The following is a 24,549-nucleotide window of genomic DNA, read 5'->3' on the forward strand; positions in this document are numbered from 1 at the left end:
GCTGATGCTGTCTGGGGGCAGCCTCTGAACAAAGGGATCCGACACTGTTGTGTGGCTGAAGTCTGAGGAGAAGAAATCCAAGTGTGAAGTCCTATGTTAACTCAGGAAATCCAGCTCTTGTTCTCTCTGGTTCCCTAAGCCATGCTGAATTCTAAACGTGCAGTTGAACATCCACAATAAAAGCAGCGCACTGGTGAAACTACACCCAGGAGTACTGGTATAGGCTTCCTGCAAGTCCATTCTGCTACCCTAATAAAAATTGCTCTCAAAGGCTTTGTGGCATGGTTTTATTTTCAGAGAGGTCTGGGGGTTAACTGGAATTGTAGTATCATTTGTAATTTGGACTTGAGTTGCCTTTAAAGCTTTCATAGAACCACTGAGAAATTTCCTTATCACCCTACATTGCAATTGAAAGGTTCCCTATTTAGAAGTCTTTTACTATTCTTTATTCATTTCTCCAATTAAACGAAAATGTGGGGTTTAATGCTGTTTGTTTACATTTTGTGTTTGCAGTACAGTGCTCGGGTACTGCTGCTGTCAGGTTCTATTGCTCAGCTGCCAGGAAATGCCTCCAAAAATCAACAGGTGTGTAAAGTCCAGTTGGTTGTGATAAGGGCAAATTCAGTGGTTAGAACATGAAGCAGTTTAAACGTTAAAAATAAGGCTTAAAAATATCCATGAAAACACGATGACATTCCATGACCAGCTGAACTCTTGTCCCGTCACGGCGGTTGCAGTGATCCCGCTGGGCGCTGGGCGGCGCTGGCGGGTGGGGCTGCTCGGAGCGCGGGTCTGTCCCCACTGGGAGAACCTTTGGGAGAACGTCATCCCAAAAGGTAACAACTGCCCTGGTCAGACCCAGCCGGGAGTGCTTTTAAAAACAAACTTGTCATATATCTAATTAATTCTCTGACAATGATTTAGGAAAAATATTCTCTACAGTATCCTTGTTTTTCCTATTTGTACAGGACAAAAATGTCCTCAGACATGTTACAGGGAAGATCACATAGTTCCCATTAAGGACAGAAAGACAATGGAAACCCTTCTGGAGCTCCCAGACAGCCACAGGGGAAGTAGAAAGGTGGGTGGGTTTAGTTCACTCACCAGCTGTAACCAAACCCAAAAGCCTCCTGAAGCACTGCAATAGAAAAGGCCTGAGTTTATTTTTCATTTAAAAGAATGACAATCATATTGACATTTTTAATATTAAAAAACATAGTTAGCAAAACCAATTACATTAAATCACTTACGTGCAGAAAATGAGCATAAACAGTCTAAAATAATTTCTCCCCATGTGAAAGTTCTATAGGAGTGACAGGGCTGCAGTTAAGAGCGTGAAGCATTGCTGGGGCTTACTGGAGTTCAAATGCTTTGGTGGCAGGAATAAAAGGGACAGATACAGGGACCTTGTTCCCTTGCAGACCTGCTTGTAGCTGGCACAGGACTGTCCCTGTGTTTGTCCTGAGGGGCAGTGGGCGGGGCAGGATCAGTTGCTGCTACTCTTGTACACAGCAGTTACTGAAATAGCAGATGGGTCAACAGTTGCTGTTCTTGCAAAGTCATCCAAAAAAATAAGAAAGCCTCTCTGAAAGGCCTGTGGCCAATGTTACTTTCCTATAGGAGCTTAATGCCAAGAGGCAATGTAAATAGGCAGGGACAAAATTACTGCTGGCTGAGGTGGCTCCTGGAAGGGGCTGCAGATCCCACTGTGCCACGTGTATTATCTGACTGCTCTGAGCAGAGGAATACTCTGAAGGTGACGTGCCCTGCGCCTCTCCCCATCTATGAGCAGGGATAAGTGGAGGGGCAGGGACCATGACAGTGCTTTAGGAAAACCAAATTCTGAAGGTTTCCAGGCCTCCCATGACCTACACCAAGCGGCTGCTCCAAAACCCTGCTCCCCCAGAATGTTTATTTTTTTGCCATTAAGTCCAAAAAGAGAAATGATGGTACCTGTGGTACCTATGGACCATTAAGTCTAGAAAGAGAAATGATGGTGCAAAGTGTCTCACAACAGAGCACACCTCTGTGCTGCTCCTTCGTTGACAGGAGCTGAGCCCTGGGAGGCAGCTGGGCCTCGGTCGCTGTCCTGCACTGCGTTGGGGTGTCATAGAAGGGGTATGTCACATTCAGAGCAGATGCTGTGGCCTAAAAACTGGCAGTCGTGGCTCTGGGGCACTGCCTGGAGCTGCTCACAGGGTAATGCTCTTCCATTCCCAGGCTGTTCTCAGCTCCTGTCAGCTGTGCCAGGGAGTGTGACGCTGGTAACAGTGGTCTGGCTTGTCTGGACACCGGCAACTACCTGGCTTCAGAGGATGGATGGATGGGTGGGTGGGTGGATGTCTGCTCATTTATTTAAAGATCTTTGAATGAACACAGCTGAATGTTCCTGCTTTTGTAATGGCTCTGCAGCTCCGGCTTAATTAACGTCTGGAGTTCATGGAGGCGCTCCCAGGACTGGGAGAAATCATCCGGTCCTTCCCCACAGCCACCAACAGGTGGGACACTGGGGTACCCCGGATGCACCATCAGTTCAATGGTCACTGTCCTGCTCTGCAATGCTGGGTGTGCAGGCGAGGGCGCCCTGGATGTGACCTCCACGATGGCAGAGTTGATGGCACTCCAGATGCTGCTCACAGACATGTTCTTGCCCATGGTGCTCAGGCCTATATAAATGTCAGGCCACCTGGAGCCAGGGGAGGGAATACTGATATTAATGCTAACGAGGTAGGTAGAGAGCTGTGTTATGTCCAGTGGATTAGGAATCAAAATTTACCTACAATGTAAGACCAAAAAAGCGGAAGGGGATTTTAAAACTTTTAACTATAAGCAAAAGTGAAAACAGAACCTCAAGCCAGTTACATTTTCTCTTTCCTTATTGAAACGAGGATCCTATTTCCAGCAGCAGTTCTGCAGTGACAGGAACCCCCCATCATCAGCAGTGCTGCTGAGACTACTGACATACACTGTGTCACAGCACAGGGGTTGTTTGGTATCTGTGAGCTTACAGGTGCATTTTGTTGGCCCAAAAGGGAAGAGCAGAGCTAAACTCAGAAATGCCACACTATCAAAATCTTACACCTGAATAATAACCCTCAGGTAAGTAGAAACAAAAGTGACTGAAATAAAATGGAAACCACTCAGCTAAAGAAGCGTTCTGCCAGAATGTATCAAAGAGCCATAATAACTGGACAAAATGCTACTACTAGAGGACAGCTACAGGCTGGTTCTTAGTAGCTTCCACACAGATCTTTTTTCAAGTCTGGCTGCAAACACTGGCCCTAGTGCAGCCTGAACAAGCCCAAGGCAGGTGAGCCAAGTGCATGTGAGGGCAGAATGAGAACGTTTTTGGAAGAAACCAAGGCTGCAGTTTTTACCTGCATGATCAAAGAACAGCCCAGCTGAACACTGGGCTCTTCTTGAAAAGAGTTTGCAGGACTTAGCAGAAGAATTTGAAGTGTGAATATAGTACCCTTGCTGACACCTCACTGCTGTGCAGTGAGCAGAGCCTTGTGCTCTCTGGTATCACAAGCCGGCTCCAGGGGCTCAGCGCGGTCCTTCTGCACAGCTGCTGAAGTCGAGTTGCAGCACTGAGTTCCCCGAGCTTTCGGCCGCCCGTGCTCTTTGCGTTTCCCTGGGTTTCCCCATGTTCATGTTTTGGTAAGAGCTCGCCCCTTCTCACCTGCCCCACCGGGAGCGGCCGGAGCGGGGTGGATACAAACACGCAGGTCCTCGGGTGGCCCCGCCAGCTCCCCTGTCCCCCGGGCAGCCCCTGAGCGTGTAAGGTTTCCACCGCGCTGTCCTGGTGTGCACCTGCCTGAAAGGTGCGTTACTCTCCTGCTGAACTGCCCTGTGAGTTGTTGTGCCCGCCCTTCCCTTAGAAACAGGCTGGAGCACAGCCCACGGGCTCTGGAGGGATGGGGCAGGGTGAAATGCCAGCCTGATGCTGGTGTTCAGGACAACTGATACCAAAAAAATTAACTAAAAAAATAACTTTTTCAGTGGACCAAGAAAGTAACAAAATCTACCCCAAAGGACAGATGACTGCAAGGGTATCAAGTGAAATGTCTTTAATCCATAAGGCACTGTTTAAGCTTATAAGAAAAATATGTTACTGGGGGAAGGGCTGAGCTTTTTGGACTTGGCCCCTGAGGTGCAGGACAGACAAGGCTGTTTGCTTAGAGCAGTGACTGCTAGCTGTGGCACTGCGAGCTCTGAGCTTCTTGCTTCCCCTTAACGACAAACACTTGTTTCTAATTAGTCTCTTTCCTCCTACTTAAAACCCTTTCTTCATTCTACCAGGTAGATGAAAAGTTATTTCTTGAAACCTTTCCCTAGATCATATTTTTAGTATTCCAGTGTTGATGCAGCATTTCTCTTGCCACCCCAGATACCAGGCTAATGCAGCTTCACTAGGAAGGCTGAGAAACATACCCTGAAAAGAACATTCCCTTTCAAGTGAGGAAGTGAGTCATCTCTGTTCAAACAAAACTTCCCAAGCCCTAGTGCCCCTGACACTTTTGTACTCCTCCTGAATCTCTTTGTAAGCCCAGAAAAGGAAAGAGAAAGGTGGTGTTCCATTTTTGAAAGATACTATCAGGAACTGATAAGATCTTAAAGTTTTACTGCAAAAAGGATGATTATCCATCCTTTTTACCTGTCTTACCTTATTCCATGCTTTGTAAACACATCCACTGTGTTAAAAGAATCTTCTTCTACTCCCAGATAAAAGTCCATCAGGGATGGTGGAATCCAGTCACAGTTATGAAGGCCTGGCTCTACTGGGACACGAGTGTACTTAATCCCATATTCCTCTAACACCTCTGCAAACACATGCCTGACCTCTGCAAATATAACCAGGGACAGTATAGTCAGGAATTGGGTAACCAGCTCATCATCTCCCCTGTGAGATGTTAGCACAGAGGCTTCTTTCCTTCCCATGTTCAAGAAAATAAAATCACATTTGGTTTATCTTCTGCTGAAATGGTTTTCTTCATCTGGATAGGGGTTACCTTCTACGCTGGAAATATTTCTCCCTCACCATCTGCTGTAGGTGCCTTGTAGGTCTTCCCTTCAGCACTGAGCATTTAGTCCAGCCCCCCCTTCTAAGTGAGTGACTCTGGTCTTAAGAGTGCACCAGAGGTGACTGTGTTGTCAGGAATGAGTTCTTCATCAAGTCCCTGCAAGTCAGAGCAATGTTATCCAGAGGCAGTTTAGAACTGGAGTGGGGAAACCTGGATTCTTTTTTTACTCAGTTTTCTGTACCACAGTGACCTTATTTTCAAAATGAGGACAAAAGGTACTCGGTCATCTCTTAAACATGCTGGGACCTGTGGGCAGGGACTGGGATGGAACTAACTGACAGGATGGAGCTCTTGTAGCACCTGAAGAGTCACCAGCTTTTGCAAACTGTGGAGCAAGTGTCTTATTGCTCAAACAGGGAGCTGTGGCAAGGGGAGGCCCCTCTTTAGTGACTCTCTGACTCCCTCAACCTGCTTGGCACTGGGAAGAGGAGGATTTCCTTCTCACCTGGGAGGACGTGGACGTGCTGGTGCCCATCCATGTGAGGAGGTAGGTGACCTGTCAGCTCATGGAACAGCTCCACCTGGGCCTTTAGCTCCTGCTTCACCTGTGCCGCAGAGAAGGGTCAGAGCAAGACCTGTCAGGAGGCTCAGAGCAGGAGAGTGGAGGGGCTGCTGGGGACGTCACTGGGCAGGAGTCAGGACCTGGCCCTGGGAGGCACCAAGTGCCGTGATTATAAATGGATCAAATGGATGTGCAGCTCTGCTGGGTTGCCCAGAGCCTTCCCCCAGGCATGGGGCTCTTTGTGGTACTGGTCATAGGGATGGTGCTGATACTGGGATTTTCTGAAATACACAGGGCATTTGAATACCCATTTCCCTTTAAAATTATTGAGGAAATGGGTGCTCGTATCCCATAGGCAGTTTTGATCACCCGAACACGTTTGTTCGTGCTCACAGGGCAAAACCAGCCATCTCCCTAGAGAACAAAAGCCTGTTACAAGCAGATGAAAAGCCTAGTGCCTATTTAGGACTTCTCTGTCATTTGCCCTTTAGTGATCTCTAGTTTTTTTGTAAATACCAGTTCCAGTGCCTCTTCTGCCCCCTCAGATAAGTAGTTAACAGGACATTGGTGTATGCAGGCACTGAAATGGGGAGGAATGATTTCTAAAAGGCTGCAGAGCCTTTGGCAGAAGGAGGCCCAGGTCCTGGAAAGCCATCTCCAGCTGCACAGGCAGTACAGTCATCTCTAAGCTTACTCACAGCTGGGATCTGGGAAATTTCTTCAGCTGTTATGTGTTGGGATAAATGCAGGTTGATCTTTACCAGGAAAGCAAGTTGCAGGGTTGTATGTCGTCTTCTCCTACCTCTGACATGTTCAGGAGACCTCTTGATAGAGCTGTTCTGAATCCCATTTTTCCATGGAAGAATCCATCTTGGTTGAGCAGAGAAGAGTTTGTTTTGAGCACCTCACACACAGGGGAGCCCTCAGAAAGGTTGGCATGAAGGCCTATTGGGATGCTGTACCTGTAACAAGAATGAAATATCTGCTAAGCTTTGCACTTCCCTTACTGTGGCCAAAGTGGGGCAGGGGGAAGGAGATTTCAGTGAAAGAACTAGACTGATCTCAAAAGTATTGATGTACTCACTGGAGCACATCTTTGTATTTCTGCTCTGCTAGAAAGAAAAGCACAGTGACCCTAACCAGAGCAGAATATCTCCAGATAACCACCCTGTGCAGTCTGCCAGGGGCCAGTCTGTGAGACTTCCCAACTCTGCTCCCACCCTGGCTCACATCATGAGGTACTCTGGGCTAAATGCTGTAACTACACTTAGCAACTGCAGTTACCAGCGATCAACAGAAAAATCTGGACCTTGCATCGTTTTCTAAAACACTTCATTAGCTGTTGCCAGGTATCCCATTGAGTTGTTCACCATATTAAAGATAGTACATTTGAGATATCTGAGTTTTACTTGACTAAAGCTGCCCTTAAGTAGAATCCAGTGCCCAAGGCAGCTGTTATGGCAACAGCACAGGCTACAAGTGTAAATACTGTCTGAGTGTAAGAGTTTCCTGGTCCAAGGGGCTGCAGCTGGAATTGCCTGAAGTGTCATGGTTCCTATGTACTGCTGCAGATGATCACTCAGCGAGTGACAAGGCTGAGCAGTATAGAGCAACACCTCTCTGGCACAGCCAAAGGAATAGTGCAGGGGGCTCATAGTGAAGTGTAGAACCTTGCTAAGGAAGCACAAGGGTACAACTGATTAACTAGTTGCACTCTAACAATTTTTTAAAAAATGAAACTCTGGAGCTGGCGTAGCTGGGGAGCCCCTCTGAGCCACAGGGCTCAGGGGAGTGTTGGTGTTTCCTTCTTGGTCTGTGCTGTGGATTCCCCCACAGCAAAAACAGGACTTGTGAGTGCTCAGATTTGTGCTGGGTCTCATTAGCATTTCTGCAAATCCTCAGAATCAGTAGCCAAAATGATGCTTTGAAACTTTTTCCAAGACAACCCCTGGCCTCCAGCTGACCCGGTAAGTGCATGACAGAATTGTAGTGTTCCACCTGTGCTGCCCAGGCTGAGTCATGGTGCAGAGTGAATGTCAAGGCAACAAGTCTGTGATGCTTTAAATCCTTCTTGGAACTTCTGCATGAGGCTGCTAAAACTGAGATTGGTCTGTCCCTGGTACAGCCCTTGTACCACAGGGAGGAAAAAAAAAACAATCTCCGTTTAGGGAAAGTGTGCAAAAACCAGATCTCCCCGTTCTGTCTGCTGCCCTGAAGCTGACTGGTAAAACAGCAAGTTACTGGAGACAGGACTGTGGATGGATTGGTCCAAGTCAGAGTAATTTAGCTCCTTCAGGTCCTAAAGCTTTGACCCTCACAGGGCAGAAAGTCTCTTTCCTGGCTCCTCCATGTCTCATGCTCCAAGTAGAAGGTGCAGTTAGTTGATAGATACTACTTCTCAAAGACATAAATGTTAAGAGTCAAGTTATATGCTCAGATCTTTGGAACAAAATGAGTCCATGTCTTTCCAGTCCACTGTGTGATTAAGGAGTTTGAATGTTTATTTAATGGAGCAAAAGAACTTGTGGGGAGAAGGATCTCCGCTGTTTTTTCTGACCTAGTGATTTCTGTGCAGCAGGGCCTGATTGTTTTGTTGATGATAAATATTCCTCTGGTGTTCACACCTGAGGCCTGAACACATGACACATGCACAGTAACTCCACAGAAGTGGAAGTCATTGTGCGTGTGGCCCTTGGGCAGGCAGCTGGCCAGGAGGCAGCTACAGAAGGGGTGCTGTGAGAGGAGGGCTTCCCCTCCATCCTGTGACCTGCTGGGCACCCTGCATGAGCCCAAAGGCAGAGGGAGATCCTGTGGTTTTGTTTTGGCTTTGTTACAGTTATATACAATTGAAATATATATACAATTTCACAAGGGAACGGGAAGGGGGAAGGGAAAAGGAAGAAAACCAAAATAAAATATATATATATATATCCTGATTAGTAGCCCAATATCTATCAACTAAAAGAGTTAGCAAAGAAATATCTCACTACTCTCCTTGGGACAACCGACAGTCGCTCTGGAACGATCGCCGGCAACCTCCGCCTCCCAAGGTCGGCAAGGCCTAACCAGGCCTCGCTCCCCAACACCGCAGACTCAACAGCAGGGAACCTGCACCTCCAAGCCGCCGGAAGGAAAGAGAGCGAAGGCCTCTCCTCCTTTCTTCTTATAGCCCGGCTTACGTAAAAATCGTAGGGAATACTGGGTAAATCTGGGCACTTCCTTGGCTACAAACTGGTCACCAAGGAAGGCCCAGACCAAACTACCACAGCTTTTTTCAGAAGTCCACCCCAGATTCTTTTTCACATCTTTGGGAAGCTGCCCAGCATCAGCTGGAGCATTATTTGTACCAGAGTCACTGCTGTTTGCAAGAAAAAAGGATTCATGTGTTACCATGAATCAGCAGATGGAATTTTTTTGTTGAGTTATTTCCAGGGAAGGCAAGACCCTCCGACAGGTGTGGGACAATGAGAAGCCAAGTGCTGCACTGGGGAATGTGAGAGCTGCTCCTTGCCTGAGCCAAAATCAGCCCCAGAGCTGGGGAATGTGTGGAATGTGGAAGTGCAGAGAGAGCTGGCCTTGTCCTGGCTGTAAGGGGGAGACCCTGACTGTAACATTAGAGCATATTTCAGAGCTTTGGCCAACACCAGCTGAATATCTTAATAGTTTTCTCATGGAGTTAGTCCTGGCTGGTTAGACAGACTCCTCAGGCTGAGGCATCTAAAGAGGAATTGCTCATGTTTAATGGCTCTGGGATACAGGGACTGAAACCAAAACTCAAAAAGCAGCATGTGAGAAACTTGATCAGAAATATGACTCTATGGGAGATGCACAGAAGCAGGAGTGCTGGGAAGGCTGTGAGGTTATGGGAAGGAAGACAATGCAATCAGTACAGCAGAGTTCTGCTGCAAGCCAGCTCTTCTCCCCACAGACTGCTATACACAAGGGACTAACTCTGCTGAGCACCTCTCACTACTGAAATGCAGATCCTGCAACCCAAGGGCAATGCCAAGGCAGGCTGCATTGTAAAAAAAGGAAAGGAGAAAAGTCATCTAGTGGGAATATCCTGAAAGGGCCCCTTTTTCAGAGTGCAGATGATTGTTTCTGCTACCCAAACATACTTTATAGTTGCCCATATCTTTTCAAAGGCTGTAAAATATCTGTTATTTTACTGGCTGAAATATTGAGACCAGCAGCTCAAGTAGCTTATATAGCATGTGATGCTGCCCTGGCAACAGAGCTCAGCTGTTGTGCCCAAGCCCTTTCCAGAGCGGACAGGGTGAGCCCTGCCAGTCACTGCTGGGCAGGTCTAACTGCTAATTGCTCACATAAGATCCAAAATAAAAGGGTTGGCATTGAACTTCAGGCAGTAGTTTAGTTTCTGCAATGAAAACACTGCAGTAACAGCTGCCAAAACAAAATGATGCTGAGGAATCTGCTTGGTGTCTCTAAGCTCTTCTTGGTGGTTGTTTTAAGCAGCAGCAACCCTTCCACAACCTGTTTGGAGAAGCCCATGTCCATGTGTTTTCAAGTCCATCCCAGTGCTCTGAAGAATGCACAGATGTGAAGCTGGATTTAGCACAGGGGTTCAGTTCACTCCTCATAAAGCCAAAGGACAGTGTCTAGAAGTGTGTGCTCCTACAGCATGAGCAGCATTAGACTGGGTTGCCTGGGAGCTTGCTGAGAAGAGGTTCAGGGCAGTAGCTTCTGCAGCCACTGAGGTTATTCTGCTAGTGATTTATTTGCACCCAAATTTGGCTGTTAAACCAGCCTGGCTCTGTGGTTCTCTGCTCAACATCCCTTGTAGAGATGGAGAAAAAAAGAGGGGGTTGTGGGAAGAAGGAAATACCCTCACAACAAGTGCTACAAGGGGCAAGAAGGAATTTACCCTGGAAAGATTTCTGAGTCAGCAAGCTCAGTCCAGTAATCAGACAGAGGAAATACAATCAGCTAAACTGCTTCCTTTTCAAGTAGTTGCTTGTTTTGCCACACGGGTGCTCTGAACAAAGTCTCTGCTGAGGCAGAGTGCTCTGTGCAGCTGCAATCCCTGTTCATTCACATCCTTAGCAGTAAAGGCAGCCTGGAGATGGTTACCACCCTGAGTCACTTTTTTAAAGTGCCCACCAGCTTTGCACATTTCTGAGCTTGGTGGACAAGTAACAGTGTCCTGGGTTCTGCCTGGCCATGGCAGGGGACTCTGTGCAGTCCCTGTGTTCCTAGGAGCAGTTGCAGTGGCTGAGGGAATTATGTGATTCACCAAGAACAGTCCCAACTGAGTTGCTGAATGGTGCAGGCTCTAGTATAACAATAGCACTTACCTTTTCCTTGATGTGTAAACAGTTCCCACCTTCAACATCCTGTTTGTGCCATCCAGGAAATTACTGTTCATCAGGTTTCAGCCCAAGGGTGACACAAGTTAGAGCCTCATATATCTGTACCTAGACATCCTGCTTCAGTAAACATCCACGTCTGAAGCCAGACAAAGTCTGAGGCCAGACCAAGCAAGTCTGTGCTTTGTGCAAAAACATGCAAGTCTTAGTTTCTCCATGTTGGCATTTGCATACTTCCTCCCCCCCACACTTTCATCATTCAGCAAACTGTAAGATTTGTCTTTCCTCAAATAGCGTCTTTTCTTGCTCTAATACCGCTAAAGCCTTATTTCTGCTGCAAGAAATGCTCCAAAGCCTCTGCAGTGTTAAGAACTGGTGCTGTAACATAGCTTAGGGACCTGAGTTTCTGTTGTAATTACATCTTTGTATGAAGTGAAGCTCCTGTGTCTATAACCTTACATCAGCAAAAAGTGCTGTTGCCAGTAAAGTCACTATGATCTGGAATTACAGTTTAAGGCCTTGGATTGGGCTCCACCCCTATCCAAACAGTTCAGCAGTGGTGCTATCTGCTGTGTGATTAACAGTCACATAAAAGGGTGATGAGAAAGCATGAGAGATTTCTAGATTAGTCAGATGTTAACTGGGAGTGTCAGAATTAAGTCACAATTTACACACACATTTTGCAATTAGTGTTGATGGGAAAGGAAGTGAAAACATAAAGAGCAATTAAATGTGGTTTGTTAGATTCTTTTGTTAAATGTACCCAGATGTTGTAAGGGCTTCAGCTTTTGTGTAGCTGATGTTCAGCATTTAGACTGTGAAAAAACACCCAGGATATGGCAGCAAACTATCTTTCTAACTCTGTCTCTTTCTATCTCTGTATTTCCAATGAAAAATTAAGGGATTTATTTATTTCAGGTTACAAAAAAACCCTTCCAATTTCAGGGAAAGGCTCTGGAATAATCACCAAGAAGACTGGCTAACTTCAAGATAGGGCTTGCTAAGTAGAAAACTGAGATTATATTATATGGATAATGAGGAAGTCACAGTCAGTCAATGCCACACAAAGAGAAAAGTTTTGAGTTACTGAAAAAAACTTTAACCCATAATGGTAGCCTGTTCTCCCACCTGCTGTTCCGGTTTTGTTTTTCTCTGGCAGTTGCTATCAGTAGGTTTGTCGTTTGGAGATGGATCAGCCCTCTGCTGAAACTTCTCTGTTGTCTGAAGCAAGTGGGTCCCTTCTTTTAGCCCAGTTGTGACACTGAATGAGAAAAGCCCAAGAACCTGAGTCTGGATGTTAGGGAAGGTGCATTTTTTAGTTCTTGGTTCTGCTGCAGGTTCTGCAGTTAGTTTGTGTTAGAGCTGGTACTAAGATCTACTGATTATCATCACATTTCTGCCAAGGCTTCTATTTAAAACTCAGGGCAACAGATGGTATACCCAGAAACCTACAGAATTACCATGAAAATGAAAGCTAGAACTAAATTTCAGAGGAATCATGCTCCTTTCTGAAGGATGCTGAGTTCTAACTTTACAGGGCAGCACGAGGTGCTTAGGGGGGAAAAGTTCTCTTGCTACTAATTAGCTTTGCCTGTGTCCAATTTCCTGAAAACAAGGGGAGGAAAGAGAGCTCAAGACTTGCAGTGACAAGCCACCATGTCATAGACAGTTAATCAAGAACCACCCAGATGATTTTCACAAGCCAAAGAAGCAGTCCATCACTCTGACAATCCTGCACATGTGCACCACGTCACGTTAGCGCTCTGGTGCAAAAGACCAAATTCCACAGCACTGGAACAGGCCCCAGGAAAGAACAAGCTATTTGCTTCAAGCCTCTTCTCTCAGCTGGTGATAGATCCACTCTTCCTGCTTGCACCACTGATCAGGGCTGAATAGGGGAAGATAAACTTGGGGAGAAAAAAAACCAGGCAGGCTTTCATCCCTTAAAACACAAAGCCTCAATATTCACAGCAGTATGCGAAACAACACCAAGCAGGGGGAAGAGGGAATAAGAGTGGCAGGACAGTCAAGTAAGTGATGCTTTCTGATTTTTGCACCACAAGATGAGGAGGATTCAATGACACTTCTAGTAAGTCGGACCTATTTGGCATTCGTGTACATCAGCCTTTGCAACAGAAGAACAAATATCTCAGGGGTGACACAGGAGTTCATTTACACACACAGGTGCCAAGTAAGCAGCAGTTGAGGCTGGGCTTGCATTAGAACATGAGGAACCCTTTTCCCCACACCTGCAAATGCTCCCCCCATGCCTGGGTAGAGCTGAATACAGCTGCAGAGAGTTACACAAATGAGGAACTATAGAACATGGGCTGTTGATCTTTAGTGTTGGCAGATGTTCCCAAAGTACCCCTGCTTATATGCTCAGAAATAGATTTAAATCCATTTTATTCACATCCACAATTCAAAATTACCCCCATCCCCAAAGAAGAAAATGAAATTGTAGCAGCAGGCTGCAGCTTCTGCTTTCACCTGCTCTCCAACCTGGCTTTTCACATCCAAATCTGCTGTCAGCACAAGTGTCATGACCTGGATTCAAAGATGCTTTTTAAATCTCTGATTACATGGCCTACTTTCTGGCAATGGAAACGAGGCCAGGTGGATGCTATTTTAAAAGCCTTCTAAAGACCATGGCTAAAATAGCTGACAACATTACTGGACCACTGGGTCTTAAAGGGTTTCACAGGGCCTCTGTGTCTGAGAGAAGTGCTGGCTTTATCTCTGTGTTTTGTATTTCATTTGTTTCATTTACTAACAGGACTTTAGGAATCCTAACAGTGTGGTGCCCCTCCCCTTATCATCCCCAGGCAATTCCTCTCTCGATGTTTGTGTGGAATCTCCAGCCTTTTTAACAGACCAGTCTGTCACTAACACCACACCCTGCCTTTCCTTTATCATCATACACTGAAGAAGCTACAAGCAATATCCAAGTACCCCTAAAACCACAGCAAATTGAGGAGAGATGCTGAAGGAGAACAATGACAGCAGGACTCTCATGGAACTGTCCCCTGCAGCAGCTACATTTGAAGCATAAGGTCTGGGTTTGTTTAGTACCAGTACAACTCCTTTCCTTAAATTTTTTCTCAACCCTGTTGCTCTCTCCTTCAGGACATATTCCTGTTTCCAAGTGCCTGCCCACACCAGAGCTGAAGCATTAGCTGGGTTTTACCTCCTAAATACAAGTAATGCTTCCTATTAAAAGATTTGCTGGACTAGTCCACGAGACTGCCACGGAGCATTTGATCTGCTGCAGAGCTAACTCTGCCAGCAACCTCTGAAGCTGGCAAAGAAGTACGTGTAAGGTATCATCCCTCTCTTTATGCAGTTTTAACAAATGTATTTATCAAATCTAGAATTAATAGAAATATTTATGTGCTTTTTAAAAAGGTTTCTGGGGTGGGGAAAAAAAATCAAGTTTTCCACTACCCAGGTTTATAACTAAGCCCTTGCAGAATCACACCTTTCCCTGATTCTGCAATGAGCCCAGATGACCTTGTGTTCATCCTGGCTGAAACGGATCAAATTAAATGAGATTTAAAGATTTGTGCTTTTATGCTCTAATAGTTTTAGGGGTAGCAGATTGGGCTGAGTGTATAATGTGCACTGTCTTTCTGAAGATGCATCTTTTAGAAGTGTGGAAAGAGAAAGTCTAGCAAATCCAAAATCTACTAGTCAAATTGTAAAAGTGGCTTCCTGACCTGAGGGGGAAAAAAGGTGTGGTGGCTAATACCAGAGAAAGACCATTATGGGTACGGTTGCAGGTCACTAATTTTACTATGAAGAGTCTTAGTAAATGTGCCTGAATCCAGTTTTCTTATACCAGCCTGAGCTATGACACAGTATTTATTCTGGGGCCACAAAATGTTAAATTTTCCAGGCTTGGCTTTCCATGGAGTTTGTGGAGGCTGTTCCCGAGGGAGCTAAAGAAAGTACCTTACCTCCTTGCCAGCTTCGCTGCATCTGCTGCAGCGCTTCCGTTGACTAGAAGGGACACGTTAGATATCGCACCGGCCAGGAAACAGTCCACGATGCCTTGGTTTCTCCGAGGACAATAGCCAAAGTCATCTCCAGTTACTATTAGCTTCACCTGAAGCATCCTTAGATGTCATCCCTAGCAAAAAAAGTAAAGGAGGTTAAACCGGAACACTCGGCAGTCTGCAGATCACAGGCAAACAGGAAAAGACAAGCTCACCGGGGTCGAACCCGATGGTGACTCAGCCCCTGACTAACTCCTCCTGCTCCACCTCATCCCGCCGCTGGCTCGCAGCGCAGGGGCCGGATCTGCGTGTGGCCGCCGGGCTCACACCAGCCCTGCCCTCGCCTGAGGAAGGAAAGCCTTGCCTGCACTTTGTACCGCCGGGGATGGGGAGCGGGCGAGAGGTCAGGGACTCGGTGGAATGATTTTATCGACCGAGAGCGCGTCAGGGGTTCAAATTCTGTTCCTCGGGCACACCCCCGCCCGCGGTGCGCAGTGAAATGGCCACGGGTGCGGATCACCTGAGGCCACCCCGCAGCCGTGACGTCCTCGCCGCTACCGATGCCCGGCTGCGGGCCGTGTCCCCGGAGAGCAGAGCGGCCTCCGGCGGCCCAGGCTCTCCCTCCCACAGCGGCAGGGGCACCGAGGTCCGCCGGCCCCCTCCCGCCCCCGGGGCGGCGCGTACCTCCGCTGCAGCCCGGTCCCAGGGCCGCCGCCAGCTGTGCCCGCCCGCCCCGCCGCGCATCCCCGCGGCAGCCCCGGCCCGGAGCTCCCCCGCGGAGAGGCGAGAGCAGGGCGGCCACGCCGCAGCGCCGGCGCCTCCGAGCGCGCCGAGCACCGGGATCCGCCCTGCTGGCGGCCTCTGGCGGTGGCGGCACGGCACGGTGTGGCTGCAGTCGGGCTGCCGCAGGACCCGTGCCGGGGTGCTCTGGCGCAGGGCCCGGGGTTGGCCCCGTGCCGCTCTCTGTGCCGCCGGCTCTCTTGGCAGCGCAGGGATCGGACGTCTCTCCCCACAGAATGCGTCAGGTTGGAAGGGACCACAGTGGGTCATCTGGTCCAACCTCCCCACTTAAGCAGGGTCATCCCAGAGCACATGGCACACGATTGCATCCAGATGGTTCTTGAGTATCTCCAGAGAGGAAGACTTCACATCCTCTCAGGCCAACCTGTTCCAGTGTGTGATCATTCACACAGTAAAGAAGTTCTTCCTCGTATTCAGGTGGAACTTCCTGTGCATCAGTTTCTGCCCTTTGCCTCATCCTACTGGCTGGCACCACTGAGCAGAGCCTGGTTCCATCTTTTTGGCATCCTCCGTTAGATACTCACATACATTGATGAGGACCCCTCTCAGTTGTCTGTTCTTGAGTCTGAACAGGCCCAATTATCTCAGCCTTTCCTTGTAAGAGAACTATTTCAATCCCTTAATCATCTTTGTTGCCCTCCGCTGGCCCCCTCCAGAAGCTCCATGTCTCTCTTGTACAAGACACTCCTGAGGTGGGACCTGCCTGCAGCTGCGGGTGGGATAAGCAATTCAGTTTGTGCTCTGTGGTGGCTTCAGTGCAAAATTGATCATCCCAACGAGGCCATGAATATATAATCCTGCCATCCATGACTCTCACAGTAGCCACTTGCTTGTTTTTTCCCACCTTGATTGTGCTGGCAGTGTGCTGGCAGTGTGCAATCAGTCTGAGTTTAGAGCCATAGGTCAGCAAACCCTGGCCAGAAGGTGCCACAGTTCTTAGTGCTGGGCTGGGGAAGGGCAGGGAGAACAGAAAAGTTTCACAAATGGCAGCTTCTAAGATGCTGTCGGTTCAGTCTGGATGTCAGCCAGTTCTCCATCAGTCTGCATGTAAAATCCTGTTTGTCCTGGCATTGAACTGCTGCTTTTTCTTATTGCAGAAAGCTATTCTGGATCTACCAAAATGAAAGTGCTGAGTACTCAGCTTAGAAATGGTGAGTGGGAGATACTAACAGCCTGTGTTTTTCACCTGTGGAAGAAGAAGTAGTTCTATCAAAGCCGAACGAGCCCCTTTTTGGTTTGTAATGTTTTCCCAAAATATTCACCTGCTTCTGATATTGCAGGAGAAACAACAAACTCATGCTTGGGGCAGGGAGTGTGGTAGGTCAGAAAGTGCCATGGTAACATGTCCATGGATCTGGGGTAGCTGTCCTGGTGGTTGCTGCTAACCTGTTCCAGGAAGCAGGGATCACACTGGGACTGGGACTCTTGCATGGCTGATGGTGATATCCATGTCTGAATCTGTGCCAGTATGGAGGTAAAAGAAGAAACAGCTGTTAAGCGCAAGCACGGGCTTCTTGGAAGAGCAGCTGGGGTGAAACAGGTTGGAAAAAGCTTCAAGGGTTGTTTATGTGGACTGACCATCCTGCTGCTTAATTCATAGATAAGGCAAAGTTATTCGGGTTACTTACTCTGGGCAGTCCTTGCATAAAGAAACCAAAGCCTCCAAGTGTCCCCTCTTTCAGCAGAATTCAACTCCTGAAAGGCAGACAACATATTCACACCCCAAAGTCAGAGATATGATGTGCAGGCACAACCAGAGACTGGCTGTCCTCAGCAAAGGAAGAATCATCAGTTTGGAGACAAACAAGCACAGTTCAACACGGGGAATTCCACTCTTTTCACACCTGTAGCTGAGGTATGAAAGATCTGTATGTGGGGGCATGAACACCTGCATAGCTAGTGGTTTTCCAGGTCTGTTTCCTCACAAGGAATTTGGAATCAGTGAATTGAGGTAGGTTGAACCCAGTCAATCTTTAGGCTTCATCAACTGCACACCACATAGCAAACTGCTACAGCACTTTGGGAGGGAAATGCCTCTGCCTCCCACCTCAGAGTGCTCTGCAGCAGAAAAAAGTGTTTCCATTAGCCTGAGGGCATTTTGAGGGGCAGCTAAGATTTGGATGATTATTCGTAAGCATATTTCTGAAGGAGAAAAACAAAAGCAGAATGAATGGTAGCAATGTTATTCATGGAAGAATTTGTTTCCTAGGCTGTGCTCTCTGTAGGCGGTGAAATGGGAAGCACTAGGAGACTGGGAGCATGGGAGACTTCTGCTGCATCTAGGGTGGACATCATCTGTTTGTCACTTTCTTACTTTTTCTTGCTCTTCCTTGATGTGTAAACAAACATTGACTACTGGAAATGATGGTGAGAGCTGGAGACAGCTTTCTGCCTCTTCAGTGACCCTTTCTCATAGAAAAAAATTATATGGAATTAAATTCCAAACAGATAATGCAAAAATACTGTAGAAAACTTGCTAAATGTTCATTCTGGCAATTCCTGTGAGCATTTCCATCATTTAATAGGTGTGTGGCTCTGTTACACAAAAGTTTTTGATGCTGCGTGAAGGTTTCCAGTGCCCTTGACACTTCAGATAGGATATTTGTGCAACTGCTACTTGCTTCCTCTTCTGGGAGACGAACATCACAGCCTGCCCACATTCCCCAAGAGGCTTCATTTACTGATGAGCACTGTTACTATAACAGATGAAGTCAGCAAAACTCTGAAGTTATGTCTTCAATCAAATATAAGTACCTCCTGCCTTTGCAGATGCAAACTCTGGGGTTTTCTACCTCTTTCTAGTACTGCCAGTGCTCTCTGCCCCTGCACAGGTGAGAGGCACTACATAAGAATCTTAGACAAAGCTTGGCTTCTCAGCCTTCTTAACCTTAGTATGTGTTTAATGCTATTAATGGTAACATCCTTCTTAAATATTTAATGCAGTTCCTGGAGGCCTTTCTTTTCTGATTTCATTCCTCTTTACCCAGCTGTCCCTCCAGTGACTGGAAGCAAACACTACCCAGCAAGCAAATCTTGCCCCTGTGCCATTGCCCCTTAGATGCCAGCACAGCACTTCCTCTGCAGCCTATGTACCCCATCTAATGCCAAAACAGCCCTTGCAGCTGACTGCCACATAGTCCAGAAAAAAAGTCTCTTACAAATTCAACCTGGAGCTGGAAGGCAAGGCAGACTTCCTCTGGCTGTTCTCTCCTCTGCAGTGAAGACAGGAATATTGGCCAGCATTTCCAGTGGAGCTGCATAAGCCAAGACATGTACTAAGCACAGGCTGCATCTTCCAGCCTAACTTAAACAAAACACAGCCTTACCTCATCTTAGTCACAGAAGCCAGCAGCAGCTCTCTCTCCTCAAGTGCTTCACTGCTTTTCAGTAGCAAATTTAGAGGTTTCCTGTATTTTACAAAAGCATTTTCCAACAATTATGGCTTCCAACAAGCTGTCTGTTTACATAAAGAATGTGTTTTCTTTTTCTTACCTTGACTGTAGCACAAAATAACACCAATACCTTAGAAGGTGTGTGGTCCTACCAAGGTGGCTGAAAGTGAAAGGCAAAATTTGCCATCGTGATCTTATTATTAACTAACTTGACACTTGGCATTAAACTATGGATGACTGTTAAAAGTACCAAAGTCAAACCTCTCCTGATGCAGACAGCAGGTCCCTGGTCTGTGTATTGCTCATGGCTGGCGAATTTTAATCCACTTTTCCATTTTCAGAGGGTTATTTTCTCTCTGCTGCATTTCCTTCAGTGTCTAATGTGCAGTAAAAATTAATATTTGAATATGAACTAAGCTACAGCATCTATGATTTCTGACTGGGGTTGAGATGATGTAAAGCCTGCACATTCCTATTCCAGATGCCTCTTCGCCTGATGTTGAAGTCTATTAAATATACAGACATCTGGTCAAAAAAGAGTTGGGACAGGGAACCCTCCTACTAGACAATTAAATGATGGGTCCAAAATAGGTACTGTTTAACCACGTGTGCATTAATAGCTTAACCTACACTATCTGATTCCATTTACTGTTTGATTGCATTGAAACTTCAGTTTGCCCTCTCTGAAAGTTATTATACTATCTGGAGTTCATTTCTTGGTATTTATGATAAAGGTTCCTAGAAGAAATTATCTCTAGGCAGAATAACACTTTTATTGAGGTCAAAAAGGGGCAGGTTATATAAAAGATGCATAGATGTTCAGTGGAATTTTCAGAATTACATTAAAATTTACCTAAGATTGATACCCATGTCTAGAGGTTTTTCAAATCCCATAAAGAACTAAATTATTGTAAAAGCTGCCTGATGTAACACATGCATTTTTACATTCTGATTCTGAAACAGAAAGTTAGCAATCAAAACCACAATTCCAACCCATGCCTACAAATTCCAAATAACTTCCTCAGCTACACTGTCCAAAGCAGAGCAGAGTTAAGCCTGAAATCGTTTTTCACAAATGTTGATCAAGAGCCATTAAAATGAATTAAAGATACCAGAGGCAGGTCCTCATGTTAAGGAAAAAAAAGCAGAAAAACCTATATTTTATATATAAAGTATTAATGAATAAAATTTTTTATCATTTCTTGGCATGTTTTGTTTTGGTTTTCGGTATGGTTTGGGTTGGGGTTTTTTTCAGTGGCTGGAAATAGTTTATGCAACCTCTACTTCTAAGCACTCTCCTTCCTAAAGGGATGGAGTGAGGAAGGAAAATAAAATTAATTTAGGAGCATTCAGGCTTCTCAAGTCATGAGGAGATTGTTGAATCTCCTGTTGAAATTGCAGTCAGACACACTTTTATCTGTGAAAAAATACTTTCAGATTATCCTTGGTTTATGTTTGTTCCTGTTACAAAGGTACACCTTGAGATGATATTTGGGCTTCAATGGCAATGGCATGAGACCATCAGCATAAATTAATAGGGCTGAAGTAAGAAAATCTGAAGAGTTCTTACAAATATCAAAAGTTTACATCAGAAGTGGGAGACAAAAAGATTTTTGCCTAATCAGAAAATGAGTATCAACAAAGTAGAATTAATCAAGAAACCCATTAGCCAAAATATCTCTGCCAGAAAACAGAACTAATGTCTCCAAAAGTCCCTAAAAGTCTACCATGAGAGCAGAGCACTCAGTGAAGCAGGCTACTGCTGAACCTTTAAGAGAAAAAAACCTCTAAAAAGTCTAGTAGTACAAATGATAGCCAGGGAGAAGTATCTATTTGATCAGACATGGAAGAAGAGATGGCTGTAGGAGCATGAGTATTCCTTGTCATCTCAAAAGAGTTCCTTCTCCAGAAAAGCTAGTGCTACCAATGAAAACATTGGGAATGCCTCAGCAATGTAACGTAAATTAATCTGGAAGATCACTTACAGGGATTGCTGTTGTCTCCCGGCATCACTGAAAGCACCTGGAAAACCTCAGCTGATTGAATGGAAATGCACATTAATTTCTTTGGAGTTCTGAGGGGAGATCCCGCGTTCTTGAAGCACCAATCCGGTTCGTTGAGAGATGGTGACAACATTACTGGACACAGATTGCCAGGACTCTGCAGAACTTCCAAGGAAATCTTCTCTACCTCAAAGACTAGAAACAGAAGACAGAGATTAAAAAATCCTCAACTCTATTCCCCCAGATGAAAAAATCTTCAATTTAAACATGTATAAATGTATATGTTAATACTTTTTTCTTTTTTTTTTAATCAAAAATCTTCTGTTTATTTACTTACTCTGCTTGTTCTTACATTATGTTTATATCTACCGAATGCAAAAATCTGAACAAGTTATTTTGGATATCTAGTCCTTAAACAACTTAGGCTGAGTGACAAGGAACTGTAATTCTATAAATTTCTAGCAAGCAATTTTTTTATTTACTGTTCACTATTTGTATCAGGCTTAGGGGTCACAGTTAAAAGAGCTCTGTTGTAAGGTATTCCAGTGGAGAAGAATGTTTGATCTGAAGTGAGGTTTACGAACAGCTATTCATCAGTGTAGGGTGAAAGAAGGAGACAGAAAAAAACACAGAATGTTTACAGACCTGGTTCTCTACTGTTACTGCCTTGAGTTCAGTACAGTTCATCCTTATTGATATCAGAGAAAGGACCAGATGCAGAGAAAAATCAGAGGAAGAGCTCGTGTGGATTAGTCTTTGTATCAAGTACTAATGTCTTCAGAATTGTGCCCTGTCTTTTTTGCCTAAGGTTCATGTCAGTCTGAGAAAGAATCCAGGTGTTACTGCAATGTTTTCTGTAAATCAAAGGCTCTCTATACCAATAGATGCATCCGTGCTTTTTGGGGTGTAGATCAAGCCCAGGAGCTGCCAGCTCTGCTATCTTAGTTGTCAGTCACTGTTTTTGTCATGCAAAGCAAACAGAAAGTTTAAAGCATCTTTAACAAAGGCCAACATAAAGAGGAAACCCTTTTTTCTATAATCTGTTGCATTGGGGCAGCATACTCTGAAATTTTCTTGCAACACAGATTTTTCATTCCTGTATGCTAAAAGCATTTGGCAGTACCAAATCCTGTTTTTCAGGGAGGGCTGTATTATACCTACAGCTGCACCTGAGTAGAAATGGCAGGCATTTTTAAAATCCTTGAAAATCAAATGTGCATAAGGAATGCAGAGTTAAGTGACTGAAGGCAGAAAGTTTTCTAGTTACATTTTACATTCTCCTCTTTTACAGTACTGTTGAATTATTTTGTTCCTAATGAGATTCCTATCAAAAAAGCTGATATTTCCATGACCAGTGTGCAGTCACATAATTTCTGAGGCAATTTTACCTGTATCTNAACAATCTACTGGAAACAATAGTGGGCCCTGTCACAATGGGTGGTTGTTAGTTGCCGTGGGTGTTTGGCATTGATGGGTTCTTTGTTGGCAACCATTCTAACCCAATTATGTTTCCAAAGTCGGACTGAAAAGCGTTGTAGGGAGCACCATGTAAATGGCACTAAACTCACTGAGACTGAGCGACCTCCCAGAAAGACAGACAGGTGCCAGCTAAAGCCTCATATGATTGATTTTCCATGGCTAAAATGGCAACCACAGACATCTGGGTTTGCCCCACTTAAAACAACAGCAGCAAATGCGAGCTGTTGTCTTGGAACAGCAAGGCCACTTAGAATGGCATAAAAATATGGTACTTGACTATCAATATGGGATCTTTTGCTTTTCTGTGAGTAAACCTTTATACTTCCAGCACCAGGAAATGAGTTTTCAGTCCTGAGAAAAGCACAGTGTGTGTCTGTGTGTGTGTACACACATGTGCATGTGACAGAGTTTAGTACTAGGGCTTGTTTTAAAGCAGACCTGGCATTTAAGTAAGAGATTTTTCTTAGATGTAGGTACAGCTAAACAAATGGTCCAAAGCCAGCATAAAGAAAACTAATCATTCAGTTGAGTGGTATCACATGGGTTGGAAAAAGCCTTGCAGCTCCAAGACTGGTGGAAGAGGGAGAGAGTCAGCTGAGCATCTTATGACGTTTGCACTAGCCAGCAACACTAATATGCTTTCTAAATCATCCTGCAATAGAAAGTGCAGCGTTTCAATTCTTTGCTGTTGCAGGCATATAATACCACTGTTACCAAGACTTAAGTCCCAAGGCAGGTGCCCATCTTCCCGTTTCCTTGCCACTAAGAAGATCCAAATCTTTTGCTCTGTCAAGTTACTTTGTATTCCTCAGAGTGTTACTCAGGACTCGCAGCAGGCTCTGATGTGATACATGGGTCAATCCAATGAGCAGTTTCAGAGGCAAAAGTTAACAAACTGTGTAGAAGTTCATGTGTCCTTTGTCCATGGCTGCTTCCTATTCAGATTTTTTTTTTTTGAGGGGGGGTATTCAGTTTGCAAAACTATGCAATGAAGGACAGTGTGTATGTTGATTTATGCAGGTGTTTTTTCTAAAGAATAGAGTTTAGTAATCTCTTTGTTAGAACTCCACAAGAGACTGAAGCACAGAAAGTGAACTTCAGGATCCAAAAGCAAAGATGTTATTGCTACAACTTACTGTTACAGCAACCAATATTAGTTCTTCTTTGTGTAGTGTTTATGCCCTATCATCAGAAGCTCAAATACAATCCAGGAATTACTGGATCAGTGATGTATTATCATGCAAGTCAATTCACAAACACGAATTCCCTTTGTTCTTCAACATTATCTTACTTTTCTCTGCAAATCCCCCAAATGGGTAGATATTTACTCAACTTTAAGAGCAGGAACTGCAGGGAGGAGCAGTCCTAAATGTGCCACCTACCAGCTCTGAGCTAAAAGTGACTTGAACGCAGCAGCACAGGCTGATTGACTTCTTAGTGCCACCTCTGGCTGCCCGAGGCTGTATCTAAACCATTACCTGTACTTGGGCTGGTGACCCCCGAGCAGCTTTGTGCCTGACAGTGCTCTCGCTGTGAGGACCTTTTTTCTTCTCCTGGCTCTGATGCTAATTGGACAGTCCTCCTTATAGCACGTTTTCCCGCAAGGCCTTTGAGCAACCAGTCAGTGTGACCTGGCTATAATTTTTCATACAGCCCAGAGTGGACAGCAGCAACAGACCTGGCGTCTCCTCCGACATTCTCGGCAAGGGCAAACTCACAGTGAGATCAGCACAGCCGTGTCAGCGCTGCCTCGGCAGTGACACCGCTCCGGGCCGCCCGTCCCGGGAGACTGACTCTAACGGAACAGCGCCCGCGGTTCTCCTTCGCGTCCTCCCCCGAGGGCCGCCACGCCGCGGGCTCTCATTGGCCGCTTTTCTCCGTGCCCGTTCGCCGTAGCCCAATTCGAGAGCGCGGTGGAGAGGGAAGCAGACGAGGATTGGCTGGTCGCGGTGGCGGGCGGGCTGAT

General features: G+C 45.8%; 1 protein-coding gene across 9 annotated transcripts; it reads right to left on the bottom strand.

The window, feature by feature from the left end:
* Positions 1-258: 258 nt before the first annotated feature.
* On the bottom strand, positions 259-24,409 carry YDJC (YdjC homolog (bacterial)). Of its 9 annotated transcripts, none has more exons than XM_017815554.1 (8): positions 24,302-24,409; positions 21,087-21,299; positions 19,036-19,116; positions 14,870-15,042; positions 6,389-6,548; positions 5,530-5,629; positions 4,667-4,844; positions 1,148-2,686 (listed from the first exon to the last, which is right to left on the bottom strand). In XM_017815554.1, the coding sequence occupies exons 4-8, from the start codon at positions 15,025-15,027 to the stop codon at positions 2,356-2,358; spliced, it is 927 nt and encodes a 308-aa protein (XP_017671043.1). In that variant the 5' UTR covers positions 15,028-15,042; positions 19,036-19,116; positions 21,087-21,299; positions 24,302-24,409; the 3' UTR covers positions 1,148-2,355. The 9 variants fall into 9 exon arrangements, with proteins under 9 accessions (XP_017671046.1, XP_017671043.1, XP_017671038.1 ...); XM_017815549.1 differs by having other exon boundaries at positions 24,062-24,392; XM_017815552.1 differs by having other exon boundaries at positions 24,262-24,385.
* Positions 24,410-24,549: the final 140 nt, after the last annotated feature.

This window comes from Lepidothrix coronata, unplaced genomic scaffold (genome assembly GCF_001604755.1).
Source record: "Lepidothrix coronata isolate B3197 unplaced genomic scaffold, Lepidothrix_coronata-1.0 Scaffold51, whole genome shotgun sequence".
Lineage (NCBI taxonomy): Eukaryota > Metazoa > Chordata > Aves > Passeriformes > Pipridae > Lepidothrix > Lepidothrix coronata.

Coding starts and splice junctions, on each gene's coding strand:
- YDJC (XM_017815554.1), bottom strand. CDS start 15,027: ATGCTTCAGGTGAAGCTAATAGTAACTGGAGATGACTTTGGCTATTGT. Junction 4,845..5,529: donor GCACGTCCACGTCCTCCCAG/GTGAGAAGGAAA, acceptor TTATATTTGCAG/AGGTCAGGCATGTGTTTGCA. Junction 2,687..4,666: donor TTTACAAAGCATGGAATAAG/GTAAGACAGGTA, acceptor CCCTGGCTCCAG/GTGGCCTGACATTTATATAG.